Source organism: Struthio camelus, chromosome 3 (genome assembly GCF_040807025.1).
Source record: "Struthio camelus isolate bStrCam1 chromosome 3, bStrCam1.hap1, whole genome shotgun sequence".
Classification (NCBI taxonomy): domain Eukaryota; kingdom Metazoa; phylum Chordata; class Aves; order Struthioniformes; family Struthionidae; genus Struthio; species Struthio camelus.
This window is the reverse complement of record NC_090944.1, coordinates 110,438,307-110,451,842: the sequence shown is the minus strand read 5'-3', so window position 1 is coordinate 110,451,842 and position 13,536 is coordinate 110,438,307. Positions and strand designations below refer to the sequence as shown.

The following is a 13,536-nucleotide window of genomic DNA, read 5'->3' as shown; positions in this document are numbered from 1 at the left end:
CCAGTGTTACTTTACATTAATCAAAGTGTAATTTTATTTGCTACTGTGTTGCCTGTTCACCAAGTTTGTTCAAGTCTCTCTGAAGATCCCCATAGTCTTCTCTGCACCTGACTAACCTAATAATGAAAGATTTTTCATCTGAAAAATCTTGTTAGTCTGCTACCTAACTCTTATTTCTTGATAATATATCTCATATACATATATATACACATTTATAAATGTGTGTGTATTTCTGTATATATCTATACATATATAAGATACAGAATATGTAAAATATAAATATATAAATATATAATATATATAAAATAAATAAATATAGGAATTATATATATTTGTAAATTATGTGTGTGTGTGTGTGTCTATGTGTGTGTATATATATATATATATACACAAAACATACACAACATGAAGCTTTTTAACTAAGATGCATCTCTCTGTTAATGAAGAAGCTGTGTTTTACTTCTTCATTATTTTTTGATCAATACCAAATCTTTACTCTTCAGTACTTCTTTAGTCATCCTTTTCTGAGAGATCTATTCCAAGGCTTTTTGAGAAGAAGCATATGTTAACTGGTTTTCATCACACGTTTATTGATACGCTCAGAAATATTAAGAAATTGAATACCATTTGCAGAGGCCGTGATTATGATCATTTAGGTACCTTCCTATTCTACTCTCTTTTGAATCCTTTAATTACTGTTTTAAACAGTTTGCAGGCAAGGATGAGAGCTTTTGTTCCTGGGTCTGCCACAGAACCTTTTAAAAATAGGGGTAAACAGCACTGCCACCTGTCAGCTTCTGGTAGAATAGCTGTTCTTAGGGGAGATTGCATGCTCTGGGGGCAGTTAATCTGTTCTTTCAGTTTCTCTTGAAGTCCTAGATGTATGTCTTCCAAGCCTGGTAATTTATTCCTTTGTATTTGCTGTTGCATCTCTTTTTATCTGAAGGAAAGTCCATCACATATTTTAATACTATTGTTCTAGAGTCTTTCTCATATTGTATATACTAGACCAATCTATAGGCTTAATATCAGACACAGCAGAAAGAAATTGGGCATTTTCACCACGTTTTCACTCTGTATTAAATGCATATTTTATATGTTATTGTAATAAAGTTGTTAAATGAAATTGCTTCTTTTTTTCTATACTAGAAAATCGACCTTTAAGAACTGGAACTTTAGCTCTGGGTTTCTTTGGATATGGGGATGTATCAGCTAGATGATTATTCCTAAAATAAATTTTTTAATTATCTCTCTGTTAAATTTTAGTTATATGAAAAGAAAAGAACTTTACACTGCAGTGTAAAGGAGGCTAGTAACATAGCTTGCCATAACCTATTAACACTGGATTTCTGAATTATTACTCTTTAGAAGCCACAAGCAAGAAATCGGTTACTTCACAAAAACCCGGAGAAGGTCAGCGACTAAGCGGTTTGACTTTTGGATGCTTTTCAAACCGAGCAAGAAGTCCTCAACCATCTCCTACATTTGAAGAAATAAGCAAGTTTTCATCTAAAGAGTCAGACAACACTGAAAGCAAAAACGTGCTAGGTACTTAGTCATCAATACTATCATTGTATTCTGACACAAGTGGAAAACTAAAGCTGACAACTATGTAAGTGTATCCAAACCAGCCTTTTTCAAAGTACCTAGCGGTCCTCTATTACTAGTAAGAAATCCTGCTGAGCATTATCTTCTCAGTAGCGTCACGAGTGCCTTGTTTGGCGGCGTACACTGGCTGCTGAGCGCTCTAGCTGCCGAGAAGAGACCTTGTTCTGGACCAGGTCAGGCTGCCTGCCCCCAGGGTGAGCAGTGCTGGTAGGTTCTTGTGCCTTGTAGAGTCTCACTTCAGTCCACTTTCTGTATGTTTTATCTATGCTGTCACTGGTGTCCCGGTGTTAGTTTTATGCTGTAGCTCAACAAGAGAAGCTTAGTAATCTTTCATTATTTTGATCAAGGACAGAAAAATAGAAGGGAGTCTTAGGCATCTTTTTGCACCATTGTTTCCTATCCAAAGAAGGAAGAAACTCCCTGGTCAGTTCATACAATTTCCCAGCCAGCCCTGAAGTCATGTAATGCCAGCAAATGTAATGTAATGCCAGCAAATGTAATGTAATGCCAGCATGTAATGCCAGTGTAACATGCTGTTACACTGTTATAAGCATAAGCAAGTCCACTGCAGTTTTCTGCTTCCCTGGAGCAACGAAGAGTCCAGGCAGGAGACTTACCCCTGCTCTGGTCCCTCGTTTGAAGCCTCACAGTGCTGTTTATGACCTCAGCATTTTCTCCACAGTTAATCATAGCATCCAAAATTACAAGTTGAGCTCTACAGGAAATCAGAAACTGAAATAGATCCTATTATATCTATATGACACCAAGTTCATTATAAAGGTATGTATTATTACTTCAATTTTTATAGGTGAGGAAATTGAGGAAAGAATTTTTTTAAGTGAAAGGATGAGGAGTAGAACCTCAGGCTTGCCTACATGGAAATGGATTAACTTTTTTGAATTAATTACTTTAATCTGGACTAAATTAAAACAGTTAGCTTATCTAATCGACTCTAGCTTTATACCGCTGTCTAACATAAACTAGCTTTCCTAAGTGTCTTTGTGTAGAAAAGTCCTAGCTCACACATCTGTTTTAACTCAGGTGGAGCATGTAGGCCTCACCAACATGCTTCAAGCTATAGCTCTCTTATGATAACAGGTAAAAGAAAATAGCATAAGCAGAGCAATTTTAATACAGTATCTTTCCCTAAGCATTTCACTAGGAATACAGTAAAAGCTTACAGAAGGCATTTTTGCATATAAACACTATGGAAATGGTTAGAATACTTGATTTGCTAATGTAAATCTTTTCTGTTAAGCTTTGATCAGCTTTATAATTTTCTCTAAACTTAATAAAGCAGCCAGATATATATAGCTAGGAGATATATAGATATATATACACACACTTAAGCCTTTTTTGCTTTTTTGAGTTTTTTTTTTAACGCATACCTAGTTTATTTTAAAATTTGACTCCACTCTGCTCATCTTTACATTTGTTGCCATTTTTATTTGGGCTAGACCTTTAAACATAGTGGTAAAGTGTGTTACAGTTCCTTGGCAAACACTGTTGCAATTTCAGCTGCATTCAAAATGTGTAATATTTTCTAAAGGTTTATTACTTACACAACTCAACAAAATTAAATGTGCTTACGTGTTTTGAAATGATTGCCTGCTTATTATTTGCAGACATGATAACAAAATCCTTTAGCAAGCAAGTGTACTAAAGTAATTTTCTCATGTTCATTGTACTTCTCTTCTAGAGAAGGATATCCTGGAAACTACCTTTCCTGGTCCTGCACATGAGAGCAATAAAAGTCAAAAATCATTGCAACAAAGTTCCTCTGGATCAGAGCAGAATAAAATTGTGAGCGTGAGCTATTCATCAAAAGATGTAGACAGTGACATGTCGAAGAACTCCTGCACTACCGGAAGTGACTGGAGCTCAGACGAGGATGGAAGAGACAATAAAGGACTAAAATCCAGGTGTGCATCGACTCCCTCAAGCCACACATCTGAAGAGAACACAAAGTACAGCAGAATGGGGAGCGAAATGTATTTGACAGCATCTGATGACAGCAGCTCTCTCTTTGAAGAGGAGAGCTTTGGTGTCCAAAGGACTCAGCAGAAAAAGTTGTACTCCTGGCAGCAAGGGTCGCAAAGAAAAGGCCAGAGCCTTCCACCTGGAAAGTGCACCTCAGACTTAAGTAAAAAGAAGGACCAAGATAGCTCTTCAGATGAACTGAATAAGAAATTTCAGTATCAGAGATTGGATTATTCATCCTCATCCAGTGAGGCAAATACCCCAAGTCCAATTTTAACCCCTGCTCTTACACCTAAACACCCAATTCTAGCAACTTCTGCAGGTTCTCAGTGCATAACACCGTCAGATTCTCCCTCAAATTTGCCACCACCAAAGTTACGGACTCCCAATGTGTTTAGTATAAATTTAGCATTGGCAAAAAAGCATTTAAGCCAGCCCCAGTTGAGTTCTGACAGGATGTTTGGTAGAAATAGAAATGCTATAAGCATGATCCGTCCATGGAGACCTCAGGAAACGGACATTGATCTGCTGGATGGAGAAGATGCAGATATTTTAGAGAAAATGGAGATTGGCTGTGACAAAGGAGTGTTTACCTATGATTGCACTGAAATACAGAATGCTGAAGCCCAGGAACCTTGTGATATGACAAAAAAGGGTGCTAGCAACAAACCTCCAACCCCTCCGTTACATCGATTTCCCTCCTGGGTAAGTATAATTATAGATATTTTTCCTACTGATGAAATTAATTCTTTTCATGCTTCTCTTTTGTAATTCTTCTTGCCTCTACCTTTCTCATTCTCTCTCTGTTTGATGACAAGACAGGCTGTTGCTTCTGTTGCCTTAACAGAAGCTAAGAAGACAAACTTAGAAGCAAGTTTGACTTAAAACACAGCATTTAAAAACATAATCACTATTTTTGTAGGTAAGGCCAATTTTTCCAGGCCACCTCTAAGTTATATATGTCCTTTTGTATGTACCCAATGAGACAATGCTTGCAACTATATTTATTTAATTATATATTTTAACACCAACAGAGCCTAAGAGTGCTAGTTTCAGCACTTTGCTGTAAGCAATGTACCATTCACAATCTAGACAATAAGTTAACAAAAGTCAGCTACTGATTATAGAAGTTATTGATCACATTTCCAGGTAGAATTTCAGAGCTGTCAGTCCAAAAGAGAATTAGAATGGAAAATAATATTTTTTATATAAAATCCAAAATTAACTTAGTCTAGACTCACTGACTTTGCAGTTCTAGAGTCCCCCATCCTTGTATGGATTCAGAGATGACGAATGCCTTAGTGCAACACCTTTGCTATGAATGTATTTGAAGGCATATTTTTTCACTGTGGATTTTGTTATTGTGGCTTGAATAGTTTTTTGTTGAAAAGCTGCCTCCATAGTGGTGATCTCTGTTCTCAACATACAGTCTTCCATTACAAAATATTCTCGCCATAGCTCCTTTGGCTCCTGATGTTAGTATTTTTAAGAAGAACTCTTAGATACAAAGGCAAGCATTTTTTGAAAAAAGGTTGAAATGAAATATGGTGTGGTAAGAGGTATAAAAAGCAAGGCTGCATTTTTTCTGCTGTTACTGATGACACCATTTTATCAACCATTTTATCACAGGGTTATACTCACACAAGACTATGGTGAGGTTAAGTAGAAGAAAAATCATTGTTATGTTTTGATTATCCACCATAAAATCCATTCTGCTTTTATGTTAGGAAAGCAGAATTTATGCTGTAGCCAAATCTGGCTTAAGGATGTCTGAAGCTTTCACCGTGGAATCTCTTAGCAAAAGTAAGTGGTTTAGCTGTTCATTGTCTCATGAACTAAAAATTCTTTTCTTATGGTGATTTGTAAGAAGGGACAAAATCTCTTATGTTCCTCTAAGATATTTTTATGATGATTTATTTATCTGCTCTTGAAAGTCTAGAAAATCAGAGATCATCTTCCATTATTTTCTCTTACTTTGCCTGTTGACTTTGTGGTGAATTTGTATTTCATTCACTCCAGTTTTATTTGCAATTCATTCTGAAGATTCTGTACCAGATATCGAGGTGACAATTTATACTTTCAATTTTAAAAGAGTTAGCGGTCATGATTACAATTTATTTATAATCCTTAAAACCACTGTAAATTTCAGACACCTATAGATCTCACATCCAGAACAAATCAGGAATTAGTTCATTTTTTTAACAGCAGAGCAGGACAATGCAAAAAATAACATGAAAATTTCATAAATTGGAGAGTAAAATTAGGAAGATAATTTATATACAGTATGTTGCTTTTTTTAGGTGCTGTTTCACTACCTTCATGTTCCGTATCTGGATTATATACATCTCTGATATATAAGAACATGACCACTCCTGTCTACACCACTTTGAAAGGGGTAACTGTATTGTCGCTTATAAGAAATTTTGAAATATCATTAGGCTTCACATCCAAGAACTTGCTGTTTCACATTTGATGCTACCAGGCCAAAAATGTCAAGATCCTATTTAGAGATCATAGAACCCCAGGGGTAATGGAAGTGTCAAATAGCTGGAAAAAAAATACATAGCTGCTTATAAAATGTTACCAGCCCAGGTCAGTTTTTCTTAGGTTCCTTGCTGATTTTTTCCAAAGGCTTGTTAATTATTAAACAGAGCCACATGGTGTTCAATGCCATAATTAAAAGTGTGTGTGTGTGTGTAGAAATGTCTTTGTGTCCGTGCCAAGGCTGTTTTTATTCAGATAGCCAGCAGTAACTAATCACAGCATTGTTTGTTTTCTGGCAGCCTTTTGCGCTTTCAAAAGACCCGTGCCTTGAACTACCTCAGTTTTCTGTTTTAAGTGTGGGGGTGGCTGAGGATACAGAGGGCAGCAGGGAATTCAGCTGGACGTTAATATTTGTGTCCCAGGCCTTACAACCCAAATAAGAACCGTTTCGAATGTTGTAAAGCCAGCAGAGCTCTACCACAGTATGAAGGAAATGACTGGTATCTTTCATGCAAGATTTCAAAGAATGTTGTGTTAATTTCTGCAGAAGGCAACTCAAATAAGCAGCAGCCCATTCATAGATGAGTCTTCAGGATCAGAGGAGGAAGACAGCTCTCGGTCCAGCTCAAGGACTTCTGAGTCCGATTCTCGAAGCAGAAGTGGCCCAGGTAGTCCTCGGGCTATGAAACGAGGTACACAAAAACTGTAAGAACAAGTAACATTTGCGAAGTCTGGAAAACTAGGCAGTTTGCAGCATCTTCACAGAAATGGATTTCTTTCTTAAACAACATGGACATCTTAGACAGGGTTCAAGGCTGTTATCTCAGTTGTCAAAGCCCAAATCTATCCAAGCAGGAGAAAAGAGAGTTATACATGGCTTCCTTTTTATTGCTGTTATAATGGCTGACTTTTTAAGGCATTAGTCTAGTAGCTAGCTGTTGTCATGAGGGAAGAGTGACTTTTGCATTTAAAGCAAAAAACTCCATTCTAACTATTCTCTCTCACGCCAAGGATTTCCTGCGACCTTGAACAACATGTAGGTAAAATGACCTTAAAAAAAGTAGTTGCCAGCAAAAAATCTCTATATATTCCAGTTTATAAAACAAAATAACAGTTTAACATTATCAGAAGCAGGTGGAAAAGTTCCCCCAACAGGATGTTTGGTGCTGTCATCTCATACAAGTGACTGTCTTAAGATCCCATGCAAAGACTTAGTTGAAATGCTTGAATCCAGTAATGGTCTTTCTCTGTTGAACATAACTCTTATACCTCTAGGCACTTATGTGTTTTGCATATGCAAAATGAAAATAACATACATCACTACATGGAAAAATATAACGCATCCTTATGGGGTGACAGTATCATCTCCCTGAGAGGTTTTCTTCACTGGGTAATGGAGGTGAGACTCAGTTCACTGGTCATTAAGTGTATTAAGACCCTCCACTATACATTGCTTGAGAAATGCAAAATAATTTAATAGCACCAGTTATGCATGTTAAAATCCCAGTTAACTGAAGCTTCACTGACATCACACTTGAACAGGTAGATATAACTACTAGTCCACCAGCAATTTTTCAGTGCCAGCCCCAAGCGGTACTGAGGCACTGTTTTGTTTCCTAGGCCTCCTGGCAGTGTTGCACAGGATGAACCACATTCGTTTTCCTTCAGAGCTCTCTTCACCAGCTTGCTTAGGGCAAGGCTATGCAGCCTGCCCTGCCTCGGTCTCCTCCTTCACTGGATTTCTGCTACAACCCTTGTCTTCTAGTGTGACACTGGCAGAAAGGATCTAAGGACTTGTATGTATTAGTCCTGTTTCCAGTGATGTAGTTAAGTTTTGCTGCACTAATGTGAAAAGGACATGGTTCCTACTTCCCAGCAGCTCCATGTCGCTGAGCAAAAAAATAGTGCTGTGGCTGCAGATGCATCTCATGTTACATGCTGGCACAACAGGAAAGGTAAATTAGCTAATTTAATAGCTAGAACCACCCCCAGTTTACATCCGTGTATGTAAAATGGAATTTTTCTTCTTCATGTTTTCTTCTCAGCAGATTGCATCGTTTCATGCATGGAAGACTTTCTTAACCACAAACACATAGGTACATGCCTTTGTTGAGATCATATTGTTGAAAAATCTAGGCAGTCATAACTTAGATTAGGAGTTAAAAGAGTTAGATTAGGAGTTAAAAGAGGAGTTACAGATGTTAAATGAGAAGAGGAGAATTCATTCTCAAAGCCCGGGTGACTTACCAGAGAAATGAGAAAAGTGATCTTTTGTTTAAACTAAATTAGAGAAACAAAATAAACAAGGAATCTTAGAAAGTCACCTTTCAGAATAAAACAGTAGTCAGAAAGTAAGTCTTTACTGAAGGGCATGCTCCTATGTTCAAAAATAATTATTTCTACAGTAAATAAGAGAGGAGTTGGAATTTTTATTGTAGATTCACTAGAACTGAAAATAGGGTGCATTTTTTCTAGGACTAAAGCTAATAAATTAAAAACAAATGTCAAATCTAAAATTTAGATTTTTTTAAAAATCTGTATATAAAAATCCATAGTAATGACAGAGTAAGAGCCCTCACCTACAACTTAGATGTATAGTAGATCTAAAGATTAGCTCTTTACTAAGCAGGCAATTGCATAAAAAATCCAGATACAAGAGAGAAAGTGATAGCAAGGGGGAGGGAAGAATCACTTAGTTTGGTTAAAGATGCTGCATTTGTTTTCTAGAGAATTAATGTGATGTATGGCACTAGCTCCACCCTTAAAAAATGTAATAATATAACAGAAGGGGATAACATATAAAAGACATTCATTTGTTGTTTCATTCACAAGTAGCTTAAACTCAGTTTAACTGTGAAGAGAATGGGATTCGATTATTAGCATCTGCTAATAATTTGATGGGCTGATATTTAAGAAGTGTTTCGTTCCTGTTGAATTTATGCTGATGTTTGTGTTTGCCTGCAGATCTTGCTCAGATATTCTTTCTGCAGGGATATTCTGATCTCACTTGTTTACAATATGATAAATAAAAAATACAGAGAAACATCTTTCTTCTGTTAATTCAGGTGTATCTCTGTCTTCTATGACCTCAGAAAGTGACTATGCTATTCCTCCAGATGCATATTCAATAGATACAGACTATTCAGAGCCAGAGCAGAAACTTCCTAAAACCTCTTCCTCATCTAGTGATAATGGAAAAAATGTGAGTATTGTAGTTTCTTAAAGAATAAGTGTTTGTGCTGTGTGTATATTATTATACAAAGAATGCTACCAAATCTCTATATTCAGTCTAGCTGACTCACAGACTGTATTATGATTACAAATATCAAAATAAATCAACAGTAAGTTAGCTATATCAAGACTATAATAATTGAGGCACAGTGGAGGATAATTCTGAGATTTTTATAGTGAATGAAAATAGGCAGGCAACTCCAGGAGACAACTGACTGGTGATGAAAATAATTTATTTTAAGTTTTCCTTACAGAGCAAAACTTTGAACTCTGTTTTACTGGAGCTCACGATAAAAGTGTGTCCGTGCAGAATTCTGAATCACACTGCTCTGTATCTGTTCTGTAGCTTAGGCCCCAAAGTTTGGAAAAAAATACATATAAATACATCATTTTTTCCTTGTCTAATAGAAATAATTAGAAAGTAAAATTTGTAATCATTTTATAATGTTCTTCAGTCTTCTGTATAGTTCTTTCTAAATCATTTATTCTCTTTCAGGTACTTTAATTATAAGCAGGGATATTAATAGTTGTCCCAGCTTCATGGCATTTATCTTAATTGATGCTTGTAAAAACTATGTCCTTGGAATTAAAGTCTCATAAAATACTATAATTATTTTTTAACATGAGCTTTTAAATCATTGAAATGTGTGTAAGTATGTGTGTCTATGTATTTCTACACATCTCTGGGGGGTGTAGGTGTATATGTATACTTTATTACTTTTTATCTAACATTTAAATAATCAGGAACCTTTGGAAAAATCTGGATATCTATTAAAAATGGGTGGTAAAGTAAAGACCTGGAAACGACGGTGGTTTGTGCTTAAAGGAGGCGAATTACTGTACTACAAATCTCCAGTAAGTACATGCAACTTATTTCCTCTTTAGTATTAGCCTCTTGTTGCTGACAGTCTAAGACTGTTAGAAGGAAAATAAATGCATTCCTGGTGTATGAGCTATTAGACAATAATTCAGGACTCAGTTCCTCAAGAGGCATACAAGGTACTCATGTCTAAATAGGAAGTACTGAGAAAGATTAATGCTTAAATGAGTTCTATAATTATTTAGTGCTATTTGGTGGTAGCTTAGAAGTATTTCTTTTTCCATTCTTTCCATACAGAGTGACGTAATTCGAAAACCTCAAGGTCAAATTGAGCTAAATGCATCTAGCCACATTGAAAGGGGTGACGGAAAACAAACAATTCAGGTACCTGCTTTTCTCGTTCTGTTTTTAAACGTTTTTTTCTCTTTCATCCCCAAAAGTGACCCTTTAGTCCGATAAGGAAGTATGGACTTGGAATTAATCAATGATCTTCACTGGAAACAGGATCATTTCACTTTTAGAAATTAGTGATAGAAAGGCCTAAACTTAAATAGTCTTGTCTGTATTGCTGCAAAGGTCAGATTGTTACTTAGAAGATATAAATGAAGACAGTGGTCTTGGGAAGCAGCCATTAGGATTGACTGAAGTTATCTGAAAGGAGATAAAATGAATCCTGGAATCTTTCAGGTAAGGTCTTAGGAAGCATTGGTCTGCCTGCTCTGCCCAGCCATCGGATATGTCATTAATGAAAAGTGCTAGGGGAAGAATAACCCCCCCCCCCGCCCCAAACTTGTGAAACTACATTGTTTAAGCTGTGGAGTAGAATGTGTAATGTTCTTAAAGCTCAAGACTTTTCTATTACTATGTAGTTGACCACAGAAAAACGAACATACTACCTGACTGCAGATTCTCCAAACATCTTAGAAGAATGGATCAAAGTACTACAGAATGTTCTTAAAATACAAGCTGCTAGTCCCCTTTTCATACAGCCTGAAATCAAGCCAACCATGAAAGGATTACTTACAAAGGTAGGAATACTTATCTTCCCCAAATATGCTTTATTCCAGATTTATTGAGAATAATATCTAGATGAAAAAGGCTCTACAGTAAAATTAATACAAAATAGTCCTCCCACTACTTTACAAAGTGAATCATCCAGAAGGACTATCAGCCGATCAACTTTTGGCAAAACTTTTCTTTTGGTTGCTTGAGATTTGATTTGGTTATTGTTTCTTGTTTCTTGATTCACTAGTTCCTGTGCTGTGTTCTCCATTTGCAATTCATGGTACTTTGACACATGTATAAGTTTCTGTAGATAATTTATCTACTCTATTTCAATAGAGCTCTCTCTTTCTCAGTATTATTCACTGGGACAGATTATTTCAATAAAGTATGAATATTGTATAAAATGGTTTTGTTTTCAACTCGTTTATTTCCTCAGCTTTCATTACTTCAGGCCTGATCCAAAGCCAAATGAAAAAATCACACTGGGCTTTAGACCAAGCATCTAATGCTTTAAATCTTATGCCTGTAATTGAGTTAAGCGGTTTAAAGCATTTTTCTATTTATGTGGAGAGGAATTTGAACTAAGGTATTTGTTCCTAACATCACCAGAGTTAGAGAAGATGAAATGTAATCTGTATTTCTCTGGCTGTGCTTGCCCCTAAGTGTTCTGTAATTTCAGGTGAAACATGGATACTCCAAAAGGGTTTGGTGTACCCTAGTTGGAAAAATTCTGTATTATTTCCGTAATCAAGAAGACAAGGTAGGTCCCTTATTTGTTTCCTTGGTGAATGAAAGCTACATACTGGAAAAGACTTTCATAATAAGTTACAGTCGTAGTAAGATGTAGATTGGCCCGGGTAATGTATGCCCATTTTATCTTGATTACCAAATATTCAGACTTGACAGACTGTCAATTTGCAAGGTTCCTATCTGATAGACAGTAATCCAGGGCACACCCATTGGTCTGCTTCTGCAGGACTGAATCTACATCTTCTTATTCTTAGCAAAAGAATAAGACACTGTTTAGCTGACGGTTCAGGACTCCCTTTCTTATTCTTAGCAAAAGGGGGACACTGATTAGCTGACAGTTCAGGACTCCCTTTCTGACAGGCGCGAGACTCATCAGAAAAGACCTGACCCTCATTCACTTCTAGAAGATGACCTTTTTAATGTATGTTTGCACTCAGCAGTGACTGCAAGTCTCAATAAATTAAATGTTCTTTTTATCCCTTGATTGACTTCCAAATCCTGTTCTTTGGTTTGTCACTGTGCCTCCACAATGCTGCAAGAAGGGCAAAAAAGCCTAGCAGGCCACAGAGAGTTTGTTACGCTGTGGTGGTAGTGGGGGGTGGATCCTTTCTGATTCTTCCTCAGAATTTCGGAAACAGAACTCATTGCCTACAGCTGAAAAGGTGGACAGAAATGGTGATGGGGGAAGGCAAGAGAATGGGAAGAGCAAATGATTTCTGAAACTTAGGAAAAAATTGTTTGAAGGAAGAAAAGAAAGAAATAGGATCCAATTAGCATTAAGGTGCCCTCACAATATACAATATCTTATAGAACACCAGGAGCTAAGAAGAGCCAGACCTGGCTCCTCCACTTCAGGCCTAACCGAAAGAACCCCCCTGACTATGGGTTCTCTACTCACACTTCTGAATATTGTCAGTCCTAATATTTCCAGACATATTTACCTACTGAGGACAGTAGAAGGACACTTTCTAGACATACTTTGCACCTGTTGTCTCACTCCCAAGGTGTTGTGTTGTGCATCAACAAGCATCTTGACCATGGAGATCGGTCAGGAAAGCGATTTTGAGGAAGTCTGCAAGAATTCTTCATGTTAATACCCCTGAGTTTATGAACATTTGTTTCATACACTTATTACCTAGCTCCACCAAATAGAGAGTTGATGTTTGACAAAATGGCAAAACTCCACTGAGCCATTAAAACTTACGACAGTTAAAAAAAATACAGAAAATATCCCTTGTTACTGCTAATCTGTCCAAATAGTCATATTGGACCCAGTAATTTGTAGTCTGTGGGTCAAGCTAGTTATTCCCTTTGTTATCTTTTCCTTTTTTTTTAAGTCACTTTTTAAACATTGAACTAAAGCTTATATCTAGAGCTAGATAAATTTGTTAGCAGTAACCATCCTTTAGAGTATTTTATTTTAATTAGTCTTTGAAAGTCTAATATGGGGCCAGGGAGTCAGGTAAGTGGTATTTCAGAGTACTAGGCTCTAGCTCATTTTACAGAGATGCTAAAAATTAACTTGCATTTCTCACCTATAAAGAAATCTTTATTTTTAAAGTATCTGAATTTACACTTTTTTATCTTTGAAGATCTTGTTTGTTAGCAAGCCCTTTAGAAACATCTGAGAAGTTTTCTGGCTTCTCATGAATATTTCC

General features: G+C 36.5%; 1 protein-coding gene across 5 annotated transcripts in view; it reads left to right on the top strand.

Annotated features, from left to right (window-relative positions):
- The window catches only part of PLEKHH2 (pleckstrin homology, MyTH4 and FERM domain containing H2), a 61,544-nt gene that overhangs the window by 24,117 nt on the left and 23,891 nt on the right, over positions 1-13,536 (top strand). For 3 of the 5 annotated variants that reach the window (XM_068939664.1, XM_068939668.1, XM_068939667.1), the window contains 11 exons: positions 1,369-1,548; positions 3,308-4,293; positions 5,316-5,391; positions 5,889-5,983; positions 6,620-6,764; positions 8,118-8,168; positions 9,138-9,274; positions 10,048-10,158; positions 10,421-10,507; positions 10,993-11,151; positions 11,808-11,888. In XM_068939664.1, coding sequence (XP_068795765.1) covers positions 1,369-1,548; positions 3,308-4,293; positions 5,316-5,391; positions 5,889-5,983; positions 6,620-6,764; positions 8,118-8,168; positions 9,138-9,274; positions 10,048-10,158; positions 10,421-10,507; positions 10,993-11,151; positions 11,808-11,888 — 2,108 coding nt within the window. The remainder of the gene's footprint in view (positions 1-1,368; positions 1,549-3,307; positions 4,294-5,315; positions 5,392-5,888; positions 5,984-6,619; positions 6,765-8,117; positions 8,169-9,137; positions 9,275-10,047; positions 10,159-10,420; positions 10,508-10,992; positions 11,152-11,807; positions 11,889-13,536) is intronic. The other 2 variants (XM_068939666.1, XM_068939665.1) reach the window with 2 other exon arrangements.